The following is a 21262-nucleotide window of genomic DNA, read 5'->3' on the forward strand; positions in this document are numbered from 1 at the left end:
GGTTGTATTAAACATCATGTCAATGACAAACCAGCAGCCCTCACGCTAAGTGTGAGCTAACACTACAGAAATTTGAAGCTTGTGTTGCACTGAGGTAACCATAAAGAGGTAACCACAGAATCAGCAAAATCGAAGCCCATCTCTACTACTGACTAGATTGGTTTTAGTTGTGGCTGTGGAAACCCTGGAGGAGTACTGGTTAAGTGCTATGGTTGTTAACCAAAAGGTCCGCAGTTCAAATCCACCAGGTGCTCCTTGAAAACTCTATGGGGAAGTTTTACTCTGTCCTGTAGGGTTTCTATGAGTTGGAATCAACTCGAGGGCAACAGGTTTTTTTTTTTTTTTGGTAGACACTACGCCCTGCAGAATGTTAGCATACTTTGTATTACTGCGACAAAGGAATACTATGTAAAGTATGGATTAGTGAATGGATACTATGGCAAAATAGAGGGTCAGTGAAAAAGAGGAAGACCCTCAACAAGGTGGATTGATATAGTGGCTGAAACAATGAGCTCAAACACAGCAGTGATTGTGAGGATGGTACAGTACCAGGCAGTGTCTCATTCTGTTTAACATGGAGTCACGATGAGTTGGAATCAAGTGGCCTGCACCCAATAACAAAACGCATGGGAAAAGGAAAATTCAGAAAGAACATTTATGTTATTTCAGAACGTCAATCCTAGCTGCAGCTCACATATACAATACTGGGATTTTAGTTTCCCAAAATACACCATGAAATTTCTGAGGAGGTTTGTTTGGTTTTCCAGAATTGGTTCCCAAGTTAGGATATGCAGCATGTTTTATTAATTTTCAATTGGCATGTTGCAGAGATTAACAATCATTTGTGTCTTATATGTAAAGAAAGTTTTATTCTTAATTATTTATTTTTGGTATTCCATACAGACTAATAATTGTTTGGGGAATTTAAGGGACCCAGTCCCCAGAAGCTTAAGTTACGGTATAAAGTCTCTAACTCTGTATAATTGCTAGCAGGACATCTTCGGGGCCAGGGAAAAATGCCTGCCAGTCAGGTTTGTTAGCCAGAACTAGACTCTAAAAAAACCTGAATATTGAAATGAATACATTTTATGAACTAGAAAATATTCTAAAAATATATCTAATTATTTTCATTATGTAGAAGACTTATAAGCTTCAATAATAACATAAGCTCTGTAATAAGTTTCTATAATAGTTATAAGCACTCTTCTGCTCTTCTAAATACAGTATGTTTACACAGAAACCCTTTTCCTGTGTACTTATTACTTAAAATACTTTCATCTTTAGTAGTAAGAGATACTTGATGGGAAATTAGAACAATTCCTCTGTAACACCAAACACTGGGTGATACCCAATAAAGTGTGTTAGAATACACAGTAAACAAAATGGTAAATCTTTCCCCCCCCTTCTTTCTCTTTCCTTCTTCTTTCACACAAATTTCCTTCATTAAATCCAGTAAAGATGACCACTGAGATGTCCCTTAATGTCACCCTAATTCTGAGGGTTACATTAATGTGCCCACACAGCTAGTTGAGGACACATGGACTTGTCGGTTATCTTTACTCAGGAAAGGATTTAATTCTTTTCAAATAATGATTGACTTTACCATGACCTAATTTATATTATCGGCCTGGATTGGAAAGAAACATTTCCAAGTTTATTTTTCTCTTTAATTTAGGGGTTGGCAAAGAGTTGTAAGAAAGTATGTATGTATGTATGCAGTTACGATCAGGTAGATGATCAAACCATGACTTCAGGTCAACTATTTGTCCCCATTTCTTTAAAATTAGTCCAAATACCAAGCTGTGTATGTTCCTAATCCTGTCTTTTCTCACACAATCGTGATAGCACATATATCTATGAATCTAGGACGGAGGGCAGAGAGTAAAATTCTTCAACTTCTGTATGCTTTTGCTCTGTGCAAAATGTCTGGATTGCAGCTCCCACTTGCATAGACTAGATAACATAACCACTCCCCCTAATCTACTCTGTAAGGACTTTGGAAAATTTTTATTTGCCTCTTTTTTAACGTGGATAAAATATGTGGTTTTCAGGATTATGGGCTGACACTAAATTGATTACATGTAACATCTCTCTCGATTCATACCTCTACACCTACATCAACAGCTACATCTGTTCCCAGGTATACTATTTGTTATCCCGTCTTTAAGTAACCATGTCTGAAACTTAATTTCAAACACCATTGTGATTTTCCATTATAGTATAGCACTTTTAACAATTTATCTATTTTTTATACATAATATTTTCTTATTTGTAATATAAACATCATTGAAATGCAGCTTTCAACATGATTTTTCAAAATTTTATTGATAATCCTGTCTTTTCATACTGAATTGTCATAGCACACCTGTCTGACTCTAGGAGGGAGGGCAGAGAGTAAAATTAAACATTTCTTATAATACATGGCTAAGAATAAAATCTCTCTTCCATGAGAAAGATCATTTAACTTTTTATTGTTGTTTTGGATTAATGTTAATGTTTGGGATATTTGCTCTTTAAATGCTTCCTGGAAAAGTTTATATGACAGTTAGCATTGCTAGCATTGACCATTACCCTTCTAATTATTAAATCACTTGGTTAATTAGATAAAGTAAAAAGATTATGAATTCCACAGTCTAATTATCTTCTTTTATTCTGCATAATATCATATGTAAAAAGGTCTTTATAAGCCACTGATCTCAAGGAAGTTTGTCACATTCCATAGCATTGGATATACACAGTATGTAGCTCATGTACTGCAAATATATGTTACCGATAAACTGAAAGAAAAAAAAATTGTGTGTTATACAGGATCACAACAGCTGTTGTCCTAACTGGATATAGCTCATTAAGGTTTTCAGGGAACAGGAGCTAATTTCTATGGAGCTGTAAAGCATAACATTGAATCTATTTCAAAATTCCATTAGACCACTAAGGCAATAGGTCACCTCAATCTGTACACAGATAAATTCTGAGAAACATTCAAGGCTTCGGTTGATGACTACTTTTAATCGGTGGGATTGACAGAAGTTATTCACATTTTGAATGGTTTGACAGTTGCATTTTTCTTATATATAGTTTTCTCATAAAAACTATTTTTCATATCAATATTCTATTTCTGTGAAGCTGATATGAAACTCTTATTCTCTTCTAGGAGAAAGACAAAAGATTTAATTTGTTTTTCCAAACCTGAAACATAGCAGAAAATGGTGGAGGAAAACTGCACCGTGGTGACAGAGTTTATTCTCCAGGGACTATCAGACATCCCAGAGCTGAGAGTCTTCCTCTTCCTGTTTTTCCTTCTAATCTATGGGATCACAGTTGTGGGCAACTTGGGCATGATTGCACTGATTCAGGTCAGCAGTCAGCTTCACACCCCCATGTACTTTTTCCTCAGCCACTTATCCTTTGTGGATTTCTGTTACTCCACCATCATTGTGCCTAGGACACTGGCCAATATCATAAACAAGGACAAATCCATTTCCTTCCTGGAATGCATGGTGCAATTCTATTTGTTTTGTGCTTATGGAATCACTGAGGTCAACTTGCTGGCTGTAATGGCCTACGACCGCTTTGTGGCCATCTGCAGCCCACTGCTGTACATGGTCATCATGTCCCAGAAGCTCCGTGTGGAGCTGATGTCTGGCTGCTACCTGTGTGGAACAGTGTGTTCTCTGATGCACTTGTGTTTAGCTCTTGAGATCCCGCCCTATCAATCGAATGTCATCAACCACTTCTTCTGTGATCTACCCCCTCTCTTATCTCTTGCCTGTTCTGATGTCTCTATGAATGAATTGCTTTTGTACATTGTGGCCACTGCCAATGAGATCATCACCATTGTGGTCATCCTCACCTCCTACTTGTTTATTCTCATCACCATCCTGAGGATGCGCTCTGCAGAGGGAAGGCGCAAAGTGTTTTCCACCTGTGCTTCCCACTTCACAGCCATCATTGTCTTTCACGTAACAATTCTTTTCGTTTATTGCAGTCCCAGCTCAGGCAACATTCTGGATACAGACAAGATAGCCGCAGTGTTCTACACTGCATTGATTCCCATGCTGAACCCCCTGATCTACAGCCTGAGGAACAAGGATGTGAAAGAAGCTTTCAGAAAAGTGATGGGATTTAACTTACTTTCCAAGGGGCCATTTTCTTAGCTGGACTTAAAGTTTCAAAAGGAACCTTTAAGGATGGATTTGAGTTTTGGTAGAAATGGATGAATGGAAACCGGGGAAGGACATTAGTGAACTAGGGTACTACGCATGATTCTTTGTTGTCTACTCACCTTTTAGACTTCTCTTAAATTTCCCAGAGAAGAGCATTGTTCAAATATATCTGCCATCTTTGCTGCTATCCTCCAGTCTCTGAGTGTTTTGATTCGGGTTTGTGGGATGGTACTGTTAAACCTCATTTTTTTGATTTGTGGTTACACAAATATGTTTCCAACAAAGTACATACAATGAGACATGTCTTTTAAAAACAACGCCCTTAATGCATATAACCATTCTTATTGAATTAAATAATTCCTTTTCTTCAGAGGAATAACTATACAGTTGTCTCATATTTATATATATGTAAATATGTATTATATATAAACCTGATGCCATCAAGTCGATTCTGACTCATAGTGACCCTATAGGACAACTGACCCATAGGGTTCCCAAGGGGAAGCTGGTGGATTCCAACTGCTAACCTTTTGGTTAGCAGCTGTGCTCTTAACCACTGTGGCACCAGGGCTCTGAGCATATAATACATACATAAATAAATATACATATATATATATATTTTAATTTGGACTGAGCTTCCCATGAGTTTTTGGATATTTGTAGGAATTAATTTTTAGTCATTTTTTGGTTATTATCTCTTTTACTACTTTTTCTATTGCAGTGTTGGTAGTTTTGCACCTTTTAAGAAAATTCTTATCTGTAAAATGAGTGTAATATTATTCTACCTGTCTCATGAGCTCCTGGGTGGTACAAATAGTTAAGGAACTTGGCTATATACCAATAGTTTGGAAGTTCAAATCCACCCAGGTGTGCCTCAGAAGAAAGGCCCAATGGAGTGCTTCTGAAAAAGTCAGCTATCAAAAACCTTATGAAACAGAGTTCTACTCTGACATATATGGGGTAACTGAAATTCAGAGTCAAATTGAGGACAAATGGTTGGTACTTCTCATAATTTTCTCATGGAAATTAAATAAACAATGAATCTCAAATTCTTAGTGTTATATATGGTATAATAAATATATTTGATTAGTAAATTAGTTGCACTCATTGTTATTATTGTTTGCTCTGTGTTTCACCATACTTTATGCTCTGTATTTCACTTTAATTCTTGATTAAACAAGTAGATCATGTATTTGATCCCTTATCTTTTTCAAGTTTCTGTGTCTTTGTTAATGTTGTTTTTGAAATTATTTTAACCATTTGTAAATCTTACCTATAGTCTTAATTTCCTGAGGCTCCTGAACAGATTATCACAATGTGGATGACTTGAAAGAACAGAAATTTATTCTCGTGTTAGTTCTGGAGATCAAAAATCTGAAATCAGTATCATTGGGCTGAAATCAGGGTTTTGTCAGGGCCAGACTCTCTCTAGGGGCTCATGGGAAGAATTTATTCCTTGTCTCATAGCTTTTGGTGACTTCCAGTTTTGCTTGGCTTGTGACCCTATCACTCCAACCTTCAATGCCACCATCTTCAAACCTCTCTCCTGTCTTCACAACATCTTCCTCTATGTGTGTTTATTTATGTGCTAAATCATAAAACTGCAAGGACGTGGCACACATAGAAAGCACTCTTACTAACATATCCTAAAAAGTTATATTTGGAGCAAGGATCATGTGTTAACTATTTAGAAAATATTCCAGTATCCCTGGCACAGCTACTTATTATTTCAATTAAATAAATGAGCACATGCTAGGTGAAAAATATGGAGTTATGTTGTATTTAAAATGAAAATATAGCACTGCCTTGAAATTCAAATGTTTTAAATGAGGTGAGATTTCTCATATTACCTGAGCGATTTTGCAGTTTAAGATAAAGGTAAGGGAAATTGTTCACCTTGAACCTCCAACTAGAGCAGTTTATCAACCTTGGTGATCTTGCCATTTTGGGTCAGATAATTCTTTGCCATGGAGTTCAGCCCTGGGAACTGTAGGATGTGACAGCCTCTCTGGCCTCTACTTATTAGATGAAAGCAGCACCCTTCCTCTCCTCCCTGACCCACCTCTGAGAAGTCTGACAAGCAACGCTATCTCCAGGCATTGTCAAATGTTCCATAAGGAGAAAAATTACTCACTCTTGGGACCACTGAACTAGTGGATCGATATACTTCAGCTCCAGCCTTCTCATAGGAACCTTCCACATTGAACTTCCCTGTGTTTACAAAGCTTGAAGTGAAATTCAAGGCTATTTTGTCTAAATCAAATATATCTTTCCCACCATACTTTTCTTCATTAGACAACACATTCTCTCTAGACCTCATTTTAATTATTTTTTTTTTATTGTGCCTTAATTGAAAGTTTACAGTTTAAATCAGTTTCTCATGCAAAAATTTATACATACATTGTTATGTGATCCTAGTTGCTCTCGCTATAATGTGACAGCACACTCCTCATCCCACCCTGGATTTCCCGTGTCCATTCAACCAGCTCCTGTCCCTTTCTCATCTTGTTTCCAGACAGGAGATGCCTATTTAGTCTCTTTTTTTTTTTTTTTTTTTTTTAATGTTCTTGAGCTAAGAAGCACACTGTTCCGGAGTTTCATTTTATGTCTTATAGTCCAGTCTAATCTTTGTCTGAAAAACCGGCTTCAGGGTTGGTTTTAGTTTTGGCCTAACAGAGAGTATGGGGACCCTGTCTTCCAGGGTTCCTCCAATCTCAGTCAGACAATTAAGTCTGGTCTTTTTAGTAGAATTTAAGTTCTGCACTCCACTTTTCTCCTGCTCTGTCAGGAATTGTCCGTTGTGTTTGCTGTCAGGGTGGTCATTGGTGGTAGCCTGGCATCATCTAGTTCTTCTGGTTTCAGGCTGATTTTAATAATCTACCACTCTGAAGCCAAGACATGTTTCTTTGGACATTTTCAAGATATACAAAAACATATTACTTCATTTTATTTTGTGTTTAACCAACTTCTGATTAGAACTTTTTAATTGCTCATATGTCTTTTCCCTTTGGGATTTAGATATGAGAGTGTAAGTCCCTGAGAACTTATGTCTGATCAGGAAGATGATCTCAAAAGTCACAAAGCAAAGCATAAAAAGGCTGTGCATGCTTCTAGGAACCAAACCTTCCTATGGTAGGCAAAAACTGGTTCTAGGAACACAGAAGGCACACCCTAATGGATTCAGATAAATGTTGCAATGAACTGAATGTTTTTGTCTCTAAGTGTCATACTTGATTTTCCCACTAGAAAATGAACTGAGATTGACAACAGTGTAGTAAGAAAGTGGGTAATAGAAAGTCATTAATCTGGTAAGTATTCTTAACAGAATCAAACAATTTTATGGCTGAATGGGGTTCTACAAGATCATTTCTTATATTCACTTGTTTTATAAATAGAAATCTGATGTTTGGAATGGAAACATGTCTGAAATAAGACAACTTTAAGTCTTCAAGGTATTTCCAACAAGAACAAAAATTACAAAACACTTTTACCACATTGTATTTTAAGATGAAACCCAGAATTAATAGGTTCTAAAAAAAAAAAAAAAACGATAGTCGCCATTAAGTGTGTTCTGACTCATGGCAACACCATGTGTGCAGAGTACAACTGCTCCATGAGGTTTTCAAGATTGAACTTTCAGGAGCAGACCACCATACTTATCTTCCTTGGTGCCTCTGAGTGGGTCTGAGGTAACCCTTGGTGGGTTTGAGCATCCAATCTTTCAGCTAATAACCCAGTGCTTAACAATTTATGCCATCCAGGGACTAGGAATTAAAAGAAAAAAAAAAATTTTTTTTTTTTTTTTTTTAAGATAAAAATGTAATTACCTGCTTATTGGAGAATGCCTTAACCAAACGAAATAGAATCTCTAAAGTCCTAACCAGACTTTTTCATTGTAGAGCTGTGGAACCCTGGGCTGGTCAGTTGGTCTGTGGTTACCAGTTCCTTTTCTATAAAGTTGAGAGACAATCAACCTTAACATATTTTAAAGAGTTATGAGAATTAAATGTGAAATTACTTTGGAAATAATGAGATCAAAATATGTTAAGGCCAAGTATGTGACACTTGTTCAGAATTAATCTACCTTAACTTGCCAGAAACTGCACCAAGGTAGAAAAAGAAATGACCAACATTGCAGATTTCATGTTCATTGTTTTATGTATACTTTGTTCTGTCTAGTCAAAGAATAACTCTTCTGATAGCTACACTCTGCTTATTTACCCTAAATGTATACAAGGTTTTAGTAAAAATATTTAACTTTAGTAAAACCTTTAAGAAATTGGGGAAATGGCATGAAATAACAAATGCTACAAAGGGAAATTTAAAGAGGCATACTTTCATGCATCGGAATACACAAGTACATATACAAATAGATATAAAACTGTGTTTTTCCACAGGAGGGAGGGAAATCAACTCCCTGTCCACTGGACAAAATATACTTTTCCGTGAACCACTATCATTTGCGTTCCTAGTGATTGTCTACAAGTTGCAGAGCTGTAAAATAAGGAAAGAGCAATAAAAGTGGAAATAGCCCAGATGAATGGATAGATGAGCCCATTTGAAAATCTATTACAGTTATTCCCTGCAGAAGGAATAGAAATCATCTTGCATATAATTAAAGCAGATGCCTGGGTTGAAAAATAATAAATGTGTTATTATAAACATTTCTCAAGTTGCATTCCATAGATTGGCTCTGGATAAAATAAAATAGATGTCTGGATCTACCCAGAGTTCCTTTCTATGTTGCCACTTTGAACAGTAAAGGAACAAGATGGTGAGAATATTGAGATCGTTAATGGAAATTTATTTAACACCTACCATTGTAACTTGATGAGAAAGGCACTCTCATTGTCATATTATAGATGAAGAAACTGAAACTAAGAGATTAATTGTACTGCCCAACTATTCCCCTGCTGTGTGACAGGGGAAGAATTCAGCACTTACCTTATTAATTCAGTCTTTGGTCTTTCTATATTATCAGTGGATTTCAAGCTGTTCTAATGGATCCCCTTTTCTTCAGAGACAAACTACATCTTAAGGTGAGAAATACAGAAATTCTGCTCTTCTATCCAAAAATCTTCACCTGAAACAGTAATGTTTTTATCTGTTGTAGAAATAAATGAAGGCAATCCAACTGGGGACAAATAAAGCCTGTTTATTCAGTTTGCTATATCAAGGTGGTTCATTGCCATTACTTGTATTTGACAGGAACTCAAAGGCAGGCAGAGGAGTGGGAAAGTTTACATGAGAAAAAGGGAAGGCTTAAAGTACGCCCTCATTGGAGATTGTTGACACAGGAAAGCTGGAATTGGACTTATTAGAAATGGGGCATTTTGTGCAAATGATTGTCTTGGAGTCTATTTGGCTTTTTCTCTTTTGTCATGAATTAGAAGTGAGAAACTGTTTTAATTCTCCTGCAATCTACATTTCTGTGTTCATGGAGTTCCAGTGACCCATCCAGGTCATTCACCCTTAAGTATTCTTTTGAAGCTTAAGGCTTTAAGGCGCTGGTTTTCCTGGAGCCAACTTCAGGTCAAACAGCCTCATAAACAGATTAGCAGAGACCATTTTGCCTTAGGCATTGGGTCCCCTAGAGAATGATCTATGTGTACCCAGTTTGGAAAAGCAGGAACTCAATGGTCTGACTGGAAGATGTATGCATGTCCTTAGTGACTTTGTTTCTACAACTGACTGACCCTGAAACCTTGTAAGTGCTTTGATGCTATCTCCTGAGAAATTAACAAGACAATGACCTTCAGGGGACTGTCTTGCCAGACCCAGATACTTAGGATCCTTGACAGCTGGCCACCTTGAGGATTCATGCACCTGATCCTTGAAGCCTTGAAGAACAAATGCTGTGGTGCTATATCTAAAGGCCACTCAATGATCTATGTAACCCTTTCACTGTCCCTTCTTCGGAGCACCTTCCCGATACTTTCAGGTTGAAGCTGCCCAGTTAGAACTGTATTTACTCACAATAAATATAGTCTGTTATATACATTTCTGATGTTTCTCTGCACATTTAGATTTTTAAAAGAAGTCAGACAAAATTGAGGAAAACAAGCAAGTCAATGACAAAATCATAATTTGGTCTTAATTCTGGATCAATTACTGAGAATGTTCTGATTTGGCTTCCTGGGTTATTTGATGAAGAGGTTGTGGGTCAGAGTTCTATTGTGATATGTGGTCTGGACATTGCCTATTTGTATATTCAATCTGTCACTGTTTATATATTCAGGATTAAAGTTATTTATTAATCTTTGTTGATTGAGAATCTACTATGGGTCAGGATTATATAAGGCATTGATTCTACAATGATGGACATTAAAAAAAATTAAAGACGTCACTTTTGTTGTCAGAGATCATACAGTCTAGGGAGGGACATGTATAATAAATAAATAGATAAATAATAAAAAAAATTACAAATTGTGATAAGTGCTATGAAGGGAATAACTAGGATGCAGAGATGGAGAATAATGGAGGAACTACTTAGAGTTGGTCAGTAGAGACCTTGCTGAAAGTCAGGATTTAAGCTGAGCTCGGAGAATAAAGAATGTCGGAAGAATAATTTTCTGGGTAGAAGAAAATGCATGTGCAAAGGCCCTGAAGCACAGAGCTCATACAACTCTTCATCAAAACGCCAGCCTAGGAGAGTGATTGTCAACTCAAATCCTATTGTTCTATGTTAGCTGAGCTGTTCTCTGGCAAAGGGTTGAGACAACCTAAAAAATAGTGTACTTTTTCCTTTGCACAAAAATATAGGCCTGGTTGCTATGAGTTAGAATTTGCTTGATAGTAAAGGGTTTAGGTACGTTTTTGGTAACCAAGCTCTAGGCATATGAAACTACATTATTCCAGAGGCAGCAAATTTCTATTAGATCCACCAACACACTGTAGAGACAAGCAGTGGCCAGGCTGAGGAAGGTAAGATTGTAGTGCGTTACAGGGAGTTTTCATGACTGGAGGACAGTGAATGAGGGGTGAACAGATTGCATCAGACAAGATTGGAGGTGGAGCAGCTGATGAATTGGCTTGTGCAACAGTTAAAGGCAAAGATGAAAGAAGCAGTGATTAATATGGTAGTCCTGGTCGAGTGGACTGGACAGAGATGAGATGTTTAGCTGTGAAATTTTAGATGCACAGAATGTGGTGGAGGACAGAGTTAGAGAAATTAAGGCTGAATACCAAGTTTAGAGTCAGCAACTAGCTTGAGGGTAGTGTCGTTTAATGTGGGAACAAATAGCTTTAAGGAATAAGAAAGTGGCTCAGTTGGCAGTTTAGCTAAAATATGTGTGTGTGTGTGTATATATATAAGCTTCTGGGTTTTTTTATATAAGCTTCTGCTGCTAAAATATTTGAAAACCTATGCATTCTGTTGGATTAACTGTAGGCGTGACTAGGTGCCATAAGGATGACCCAGTAAATTTTAGAATGGCTGTTCTATTTATTTTGGCACTTTCATTTTTTTTTGTCAATATCTGGGTTGTTATTAACATTGTCATCATTATTTCTGTCACTGCTCCTGAATCCACAAAGCACTGCAAAGAGACAGAGAATGTGAACGGCACAGTGAAGACTGAGTTCTTCCTCCTGGGATTTAGTGACCACCCAGAACTTCATAGGCTTCTTTTTGCTGTGTTCTTTTCCATCTACTCGGTGATGCTCATGGGAAACCTTGGGATGATTTTATTAATCACAAGCAGTTCCCACCTGCACACCCCTATGTACTTTTTCCTCTGCATATTGTCCCTCATAGATGCATGCTACTCTTCCGTCATTGCTCCCAAATTACTGGTGGACTTGGTTTCTGATTAGAAGACAATTTCTTACAATGGGTGTGCTGCACAGCTCTATTTTTTCATTTCTTTGGTTGATACAGAATCTTACCTCTTGGCTGCCATGGCTTATGACTGGTACATAGCAATCTACAACCCACTGCTTTATACTGTTATTACGTCCAAGAGAATTTGTTGCCAGCTTGCAATGGGAGCATTTTTGGGGGGCACCATGAGCTCCATTATCCACACCACTAACACCTTCCATCTCACTTTCTGCTCCAGATAAATTAACCGTGTCTTTTGTGATGTCTCCCCTCTATTTTCACTTTCCTGCACAGACACCTACATTCATGACATAGTTCTGGTGGTGTTTGCTAGTTTGTCTGAAGTTGTCTGTCTTCTGACAGTTCTTCTCTCATATGTCTTCATCATAGCAGCTCTCCTCAAGATAAGTTCTGCTGAGGGAAGAAAGAAAGGTTTCCTCACTTGTGCTTCCCACCTGATCATTGTCACTATCTACCATGGTACCTTGATCATCATTTATTTGCGCCCTGGTACAGGTCATTCACTGGATATCAACAAAGTGACCTCTGTGTTCTATACATTGATTGTACCTATGTTGAATCCCCTGATTTACAGTCTAAGGAACAAAGATGTCAAAAATGCCTTTAGAAAACTTATCAGTCGAAAATTGCTTTCTTAGGAAAGGATGAAATAAGACTTGAAAACCTTTCAGCAATATATGTTTCTTGGCCTATGGTTGGAATGCTGGAGATGAAAGTTTAATATGGATGTTCTCCAAAGTTGCAGGTAATAAATACTCGGCCATAGCATGTGGCCAGGACTTAACATCAGAACTGGCCCTCTCACATGACTTATATTGTGTCTATCTCTACCATTTTAAAGTTGACATTTGTAATATTTATTTCCGGATAAGATTTACCCTTCATTTTATTTCCTATATTCCAAGCTTTCTTTCCATCCTAATCTCACACCATGATTATTCCCCATATGGGATAAACCAATGACATACTGTAACTCCCTCTTTTGTGAACATAAATGAATACAAATCATTGAGACTCTTTTTCAATTTATTTTTATCCCCATGTAAATAAGTGCACATGGTAGCTTAGCTGTTCAAATCCTACTCACTCTAAAAAGGTCCTGCTCTAATTTAAACCTTACATGATTTTTTTCTGAATCACCCTTCAATTACAGATAATAACTTACAATCTGAATGCCACTCAAATCTTGAGTGTGCTTCTTTTAACACTCTCATCAATTCCTATCTTACCGTGAAGCTACTTGTGACTGTGTTCTATAACTCTATTAGACTTATTCATTAATTCCTTACTCATTATTTGATCCCTTGCCTCTACCATGGTATCTTCCCCAGTGTAGTTATTGAATGAATTTTTATAAAAAAGCACTAATTAATTTTACTGTTGATTGTTTTTCATATTGAATATATGCCTCTAACCCCCCCAAAAAAAACCCAGTGCCGTATTTTCTTTCCAGTATTTTTTTTTTTTCTCTAGAGTGGCAGTATATACACAAATAACTATTAAAGAATGTTTTTCAGTATGTTGGTTTAAAAAAACAAAGTTGACTAGATTAAAATCTAATTCATAGAATATTTCATCAACAACATATTCAGTCTGGAATCTATATTGGTAAGCACCAAGCTGAACAATCTGAGAGAAGTTGGGCTCTGGTAGACAGAGGTAAGACTTGGAGCCCATTAATGGTAGAATGATAACCTGGTCTGCAACTGGGGCATGACCCATGGAGAAGGCTGTAAAATCTAAAAAAAGTGCCATAGCCAAAGGTAAGATTGAGGCATAGGAAAGAGGATGACCAAGAGAACAATACCTTCTGACAATGGCAATGTATGTTGTGTTCTAAATCTAGAAAAAAAAAAATCTAGACCACAGTTTTATTCACTGAGGTGGGATCTATTTTCACAAGAAGGGGTTTGTCCATGTAGATTACTGGTGGGACAGGGCCCTGGACACTGTATGCTTTCAACAATGAAGAGTTTTGTGCATTGTGGTTCAAGGCTGTTGAGAATCAAGTGCTTCTTTCTAAATACTGAGCAGGGAAAGCTGTCTGAAAGGCGTGGGAGAATCATAATTAGTAGCTAGTGATCCAGTTGCTGCTATGTGTGCCCATTTGGCCATGGCCCTGGAGATAGGGTCATAAAGGATAACATAAAATCAAGTACTCTGACATTAATTATCCAAACTCGCTTCTTGGGTATAAGAAGTGTGGGCCTTAGATCAGTAGTATGGTTCCAGGTAGCTGGCCATGGCACATGGGAATGTTGTGACCAAAATTGGTAGCCATGAAGAAACCTCTACTAAGCAATAACAAGGAGTAAAGGCAGGTTTGAAGAACATGCCTTAAGGTGGCTGGGGAGAAAGCTACACACATGGGAATTTTGAGGTTAGGATCTACAACTGGGGTCTCCCAGACAGGGTGAGCAGGTTCTAAAGAGGGTAGAAAGATGGGGCTTGGAGACTCACTGCTTGAGATAATGCAATGAATAGCATCCCCCACCCCCAGTGTTCAGTCATATCAAGTTTCAGCCCCTGGCTAGGGAGCTAGTTATTAAGGGCTTATCACCTTAGGAATTTTCTTGATCAAACTCAGGTAGTTGTGTGAACTCTCTTTAAAAATAAATATTTGTTTCTGAATTTTCAAACCTTTTAATAATGTCAGGCACAATTATGACAGTGATATACCCAGTGATATATATTGTTTTTAATCCCTGCTAAGCAGGTGAAGAAACTGAGGCCTATCAAGGTTAAGTAACCTGAAAAAGGTCATACAGCTAACAAGTAAATGGTAGTTTATGAACTGCCAGGTGTGTCTTACTTCAAAGTTCAAGTCCTTATCTTATACTCTAGTCTTGATAATTTTCTTAAAACAAAAATAATCAAAGTTTTAAAAATTCTGGTTTTCTACCCATGTGTAAATCAGTGCCTTCAATGAAAAGGATAAATAATAATAAAGGATATTTTTTCCTTATACATATTGCTGAAAGGTGGTGGTGAAAACCAATTTTCGGTAACATGAGTAGGCCTAATTTCATAGATGAGGATATCGTTAACTAATACATTATTCTAATAGAAAACATTGAGTTTGGAAAGGATTGGACAGTAATTGTGATGTCCTGCTAAATAATATAAATTATTCTATGAGCACCAATTAAAGTATTTGAGATTATAGAGGAAAACACATATTTAAGAGATTATCAAATAACTTTATTTGTTTTCAAAACCTGTCTAATAAGCAACGTGAAACAAATAGCACGTGGAATATCATTATTTATATTATTTCATCTCGGTAATTTTTAAAGTAAAAAACACTCAGCTCATTTTATACACTAAAGGAATGTATAAAATTAGGCAAGATCTAAATGAAAGACCTCTTGTAAATTACTGCTCTGTAGTCTCAGATCCAGGAGAGAATGCCTTCATGTTTCCTTCTTAACAACAACCTAAAATAAAATGTGTACACCTGGGCACCTGAAATTGTGTCATGTTTTTCATAACTGGATTAATTGTTAATTGCTTACAATGAGAACAGCATATGCAATTAACTCAATTAAGTCACTGGAAAAGATGACAGGATTATTCCAAAACAATTCATAATTGTATAATTAAGAAGTTCTGTCTATGAAGTAAATGATTAACAAATTACAAGAAATACTTTATTTGGAATAAATTGGTTTTAATGAATTTGTAAATATGTCAATTATATGGGCTCACATATCTACACATGGTTACATACACACACACACACACACGTGTGCATGCTCATAAATAATGTCCGTACATAAACTGCTATTATAAAACAAGTTTTTGTTTTTTTTTTTCTCATTCTTAATGCAATATATATGTATTATGGATTTTTTCAAAAGAACACTGATATATAAAAAAATAAATTGTTTTACACGATATCTTCCAGTCACTTAGAGATGACCACTGAAATGTGATGGCTCACTTCTGTGTGGCCTTTCTAGCCATAGTCTTGTAACTTTCACCTAAGTGATTGGGAAGGACTATGCAGATATGCTAATTGTGGCCCACCAAAGGGATTGGTCAGTTTAGTTATCCAGGTCTGCTTGAAATAAGCCACCCCAGATGCCGGAAAGAAAGAATACCACCACCATCAAGGAAGAACAGCTAGAAGCCAGCATGTCCTTTGGACCCAGTATCCCTGGGCTGAGAAGCTCTTGGGAGAAGGAGGCTCAGAGAGACAGTGATCTGTAACCTTGAAGGTGCTGAGAAGCAGTGGCAGGTGAGACCCGGCAGAGACCTGGCGGCAGGAAATGGTGAGGTGGGCTTCCTGGCCCACCAAGAGAAAAAGCTCAGTGCCTTTGTGCAGAGCCCTAGGGCAAGGGAGAGGCACGCCTGTGAGCACAGCTGGGAAGAGGCTGTTCTGACGGAAGAACTGTACCCTTGAGTGTTCCTGAGATTGAATTGTCACCTGTACTCCCCTAATAAACCCCATAAGTGTGAGTATTGTCTATGAGTTCTGTGTGGCCTTGCAGTGAATTATTGAACCCAGCAGAGAAGTAGACAGTGCTGTGGGAGGGATTGTGGGTGTCAGATTTGGTAAAGATGACAAGAGAGGAGACATGTCAGACCTCCATCTCATAGGAATCAGCCTTGGGCTGTTGATCTTGATTCTCCTTCCCTCTTATGAAGTGAGAAGAGGTCAGACTAAGTCTCCACACTGTTTTTAAAACTACTATTAAAATCTCGACAGCAGTGGGTGGGTATCAAATTTTTGCTCAAAATAGGGTTTCAGTTTATTTCACAGATATGCATAAAGACAATTTAATTATTATAAATGGAATACTAATATAAATATGGTCTTAACCTTTATTTATTTATTTATTTGTATTTTCCCCACTGCACATATTTTCACATTAATAACTCTTCCTTTGCAACTTAAAATGTATAACTGTGTATTTCTGCTGTTTATATTTTAATGCCATGTATAATGCCATGGACACATCAGGGGAGACAGAGTACCTTTTGCAGTGTCCTTTAGAGAAGGTCCAGGCCCTTCACACTTAACTTGCATTCTTGATGTTCACATACAGTTGTCAATAGTACCACATCACCACATCTAATCCCCAGAGTGAGAGCAAGAAAAAACCTGCAGGTTGATTCTCAGGCTGGAAGGTGCAATATAAACCATGAACCACTGATCCTGAGGACATCTGCTGATACTATTGCTGCAGGTTAAGGAAGAATGGAGGGGTCCCCTGGGGACACAAACAGTGAAGCTCTCAACTACTAACTGAAAGGTTGGCAGTTTGAACCAACCCAGAAGTGCCTTGGAAGACAGTCCTGGCCGTTGGCTTCTGAAATGTCATGGCTTTGAAAATTCATGCAACGGTTCTACTCTGCATACATGGGGTCACCATGAGTCAGAATCAATTCGAAGACAACTAGCAATAGTAACAGCAACAGCAATGAGGAATGAAGGGCCTGAGATGGTTTTTATGTCAAATGAGCCCTGTCCCTGATTTCTTATTTTAGACAAGGCCAAATGATAAGAGGTGCAGACATATTTCATGTAAAGTGAATGTGCTAAAACAAAATTAAAGGATAGATGTTCTACTTGTATATAAAAGGACACAATTTGTCTCAGTTTTGCCAGGGAAGCACTGATGTATTTATTCAATAAGTATTTTTTATGGACATTTTGGAGCCTGGTATTGAGAATAAAAAAAAAGAATAGCTTATGCAAAAATAATGGTGAACAAGACAGAAGGATCTTGCCTTTGTGAAACCTTAAATCTATTGCAGCAGATTTACCCATATGGATTATCTACATCTACGTGTTATGATGCAACATTTCCAGGGGCCAAGCTAATAGATAGGAAGGTTACAAATAAGACTACTTTTGATTCATGAAAACTTCCTTCTGGCTGAGCAACTGTATTTATTAACCCAAATCCACTGCCATCAAGTTGATTCTGACTGATGGCGACTCCATACAGTTTCCAAGGCTATAAATCTCTATGGAAGCCAACTGCCACGTCTTTCTCCTGCATAACCACTGGTGGTTTCGAATGACTGACCTTTCAATTATCAGTCGATTGCTTTAACCACTGTGTTACCAGGGCTCCTTATATTTATTAGACTCGTTTTTTAAAAAATTGACTCCTAATAAGGGTATGTTGAATTGGTGTTAGAGGCTATGCTGCTATAACCCATGATATCTCATTCAGACATACTCATGGGCACAGAATAGAGGAGCTCCTTCTGCATAATAGCAAAGTTAAACCATTACTACTGTTTCTTACTCTGGAGAGAAGAATAAGACCAATAGTAAAAGCTCCTTACACACAGTTGGAGCTCTGGTGATGCAATGGTTAAAGCCATCGACTGCTAGCCCCAAGGTCTGCCGTCCAAAACCACCAGCTGATCCACAAGAAAAAAATGTACCAGTCAGTTTCTGCAGAGATTTACAGCCTTGGAAACCCTGTGGGGTAGCTATGAGTTGGAATCAACTTAATCATGGTTTTTTTTTTTGTTTTTTAATACTCAGCTTAGGCGCAAAATCACTAACAAAAAAAAAAAAAAAAAAAAAACCTACAAGAGTGTATTGGTTAAACTGCAGGCCCTTATGTCAAAGTCCTTCAACTTTAGCTCTGAGAATCTTTACATAAATACTTCTGGGTTGAAAACGCAGTTTCACCCAGAACATAATTTAATGCTTATTGTTTTTTTCAGGGCATCTTTCACATCCTTATTCCTCAGGCTATAGATCAGTGGGTTTAACATAGGGATCACGACTGTGTAGAAGACAGAGGCTATTTTGTCAGTGTCCATTGAGTAACTTGAACTTGGTCGGAAATACATGAACAGGAGTGTACCACGGAATACAGCCATAGCAGTTAAGTGGGAGGCACATGTGGAAAAGGCTTTGCGTCTCCCCTCAGTTGAGTTCATTCTAAAGACGGTAGTTATGATAGAGCTATAGGAGAGAAGAACGGTTACGATGCTGCACCCTACAACACAACCAATAAAAGCGAACATCACTATCTCATTGATGGATGTATCTGAGCAGGAGAGGGCTAGCAAAGGTGGGATGTCACAGAAAAAGTGATTGATAACACTGGACTTGCAGAAGGACAATCGAAATGTGAAGCAAGTGTGGATTGCTGAATCCACCAACCCCACAATGTAAACACCAGCCACTAGTTGGGTATAGACCCTCCTGGACATGGCAGTTGTATAAAGAAGTGGATTACAAATGCCTACATAACAGTCATAGGCCATGGCAGCCAAAATGAGACATTCCACATCAGCAAAGGTCCCAAAAAAATACATCTGAGTGGCACATAAGTTATATGAAATCCTCTTTTGCTCAGATAAGAAATCAGCCAGCATCTTGGGAGAGACAGTGGAGGAGTAGCAGACATCACAGAAAGACAGATTGCTCAGGAAGTAATACATGGGTGTGTGAAGTCTGGAGTCTATCTTGATCAGTAGGATCATCCCTAGATTTGCAATCATGGCTATGCCATAAACCAGAAGAAAGAGTACAAAGAGCCCCTGTTGCACACCCTTTCTGTCAAAAAACCCTAAGAATATGAAGTCAGTAAAGAAAGTGTGGTTCTCAGCAGCCATCACTTAGATTAATGAAACCCCTGAAAGAAGGAAATGGAAGTGAAAGGTTAGCATCATCTTACTGTCTTCACAGTTTAACCTCGGGTCCTTTCTCAGTTTTGGTAATTAAAAATAAGTAAAGAAAGAATACTAGGATTGCTCGAAGTGAATTGACCCAACTGGAAATATACCCATTGATATACAAATCTACTAAATAATAATGGCAATACTGCCTTTTACATTTTTGTACCTCTGTACAGAATTTGCAAGGTCCTTGCGTGGCATAAAGGGGTAAGTACTGTACTATTAACTTAGGGTTGGAACCTTGGGAGAAAGGCCTGGCAATCTGCTTCCATAAAGTTTACAGCCAAGAAAACCCTATGCAACACAGTTCTACTCTATAACACTTGGAGTCACTATGAGTCAGACTGACTGAACAACGGCTTGGTTTGGTTTTATACAGAGTTTGCAGGACACTTTCATTCTAATTAAATCATGTTATTTCCACACACCTATGTAGTATTCATGATATTCTTACTATTTTTATTGTGTGGATTAAGAAATTGATAATTTGAGAATTTAGGGTCATGATTCTTACAATTAATTGGTCCAGCTAATCCACATCATCTGATAAGAAGCTCTTTTTTTCCCCAATTTTGTAGTTGGACTCAGTAATAGGGAAGCATATTTAAGTGAGCAGTTCAGGTATTTAATATAGTCCTTTATTTTTTCACTCAGATCATCACAGATTGTACAGCAGATAGAGCTGTAGCAGGTTTTGGATAAAACATTCCCCTTTTTATCCCATTAACCCCTCAGGTCCTATCCAGACTCAACAAACAAAACTGCATCCCATTGTCCATGCGATAGACATAGTCTGTGAATCAGGACCTGCCAGAGTAGAACAGGTAGTGGTTTCTAGAAAAGGGGGTTGAAAGATCTTCATGAGCAATAAGAGAAAAACAAAAAAAAAAACTCTTTGCTGTCAAGTTGATTTCAATTCATAGCAACCCTGTAGGACAGAGTAGAACTGCCCCATAGAGTTTCCAAAGAGAGGCTGGTGGATTCAAACTGCCGACCTTTTGGTTAGCAGCCATAGCTTTTAACCATTGCACTACTGGGGTCCCCATGAGCAATAGGCTGAAGTGAATAGACAGACAAAGATATGCCAGGGCTAACCATGCTCCCTTCAGCAAATTTCTGTTGCTCAAGGGACATATGAAGAGCATTTTGAAACTAATAGTAACGGTGCTGTTAACACAAGTGGCAGAGAAGCCTGAAAGGGAGTATGGTTTCCAGTGTAGTCCCTCTAAAGTAACCTACAAGAACTAATGGTCTCTATTCACAAACAGATTATATGTGTAAGACCTGTGATAGTAATATATGTTCGATCAACTCTCATAACCTCAAAGTCATGTCTGATTTGTGTTCTTCTTCTCAATTTCCAGAACTTATAATATTGTGTTGTTCTTTCTCTTCAATACCTTTGAAATCCGCTTGCCCTTGGTTAAGAAGATGTTGTGGAACTTGGGAGGACAACTGAATTTTGGGTCCTACTGTTATGTTTTACTGAAATCAATTTTATCATATATCATATCATACATGTACCTCCTGCTCTGTGGGGATTAAAAAAAAAATGGATTGAAGGTAGATTAAAAAAAGGAGGGATTGTGGAAGGGATGAT

At 37.7% G+C, this 21262-nt stretch overlaps 2 protein-coding genes across 2 annotated transcripts; one reads left to right on the top strand and one right to left on the bottom strand.

Annotated features, from left to right (window-relative positions):
- Positions 1-3203: 3203 nt before the first annotated feature.
- Positions 3204-6755, top strand: LOC126078928 (olfactory receptor 5L1-like; the record flags this gene model as incomplete). Its single annotated transcript, XM_049889750.1, has 3 exons — positions 3204-4112; positions 4961-4970; positions 6736-6755. Coding segments are annotated over exons 1-3 (939 nt in total), but the record flags the coding sequence as incomplete, so codon positions are not given.
- Positions 6756-18660: 11905 nt separating this feature from the next.
- On the bottom strand, positions 18661-19599 carry LOC126080193 (olfactory receptor-like protein OLF2). The gene has a single exon (XM_049891464.1). The coding sequence runs from the start codon at positions 19597-19599 to the stop codon at positions 18661-18663; it is 939 nt and encodes a 312-aa protein (XP_049747421.1).
- Between the last annotated feature and the right edge of the window lie 1663 nt (positions 19600-21262).

The sequence above is a fragment of the Elephas maximus genome, chromosome 7, assembly GCF_024166365.1.
Source record: "Elephas maximus indicus isolate mEleMax1 chromosome 7, mEleMax1 primary haplotype, whole genome shotgun sequence".
In the NCBI taxonomy this organism is placed as follows: domain Eukaryota; kingdom Metazoa; phylum Chordata; class Mammalia; order Proboscidea; family Elephantidae; genus Elephas; species Elephas maximus.

Bases quoted from the DNA above. Each gene is read 5' to 3' on its own strand.
- LOC126080193 (XM_049891464.1), bottom strand. From the start codon at position 19,599: ATGGCTGCTGAGAACCACACTTTCTTTACTGACTTCATATTCTTAGGG.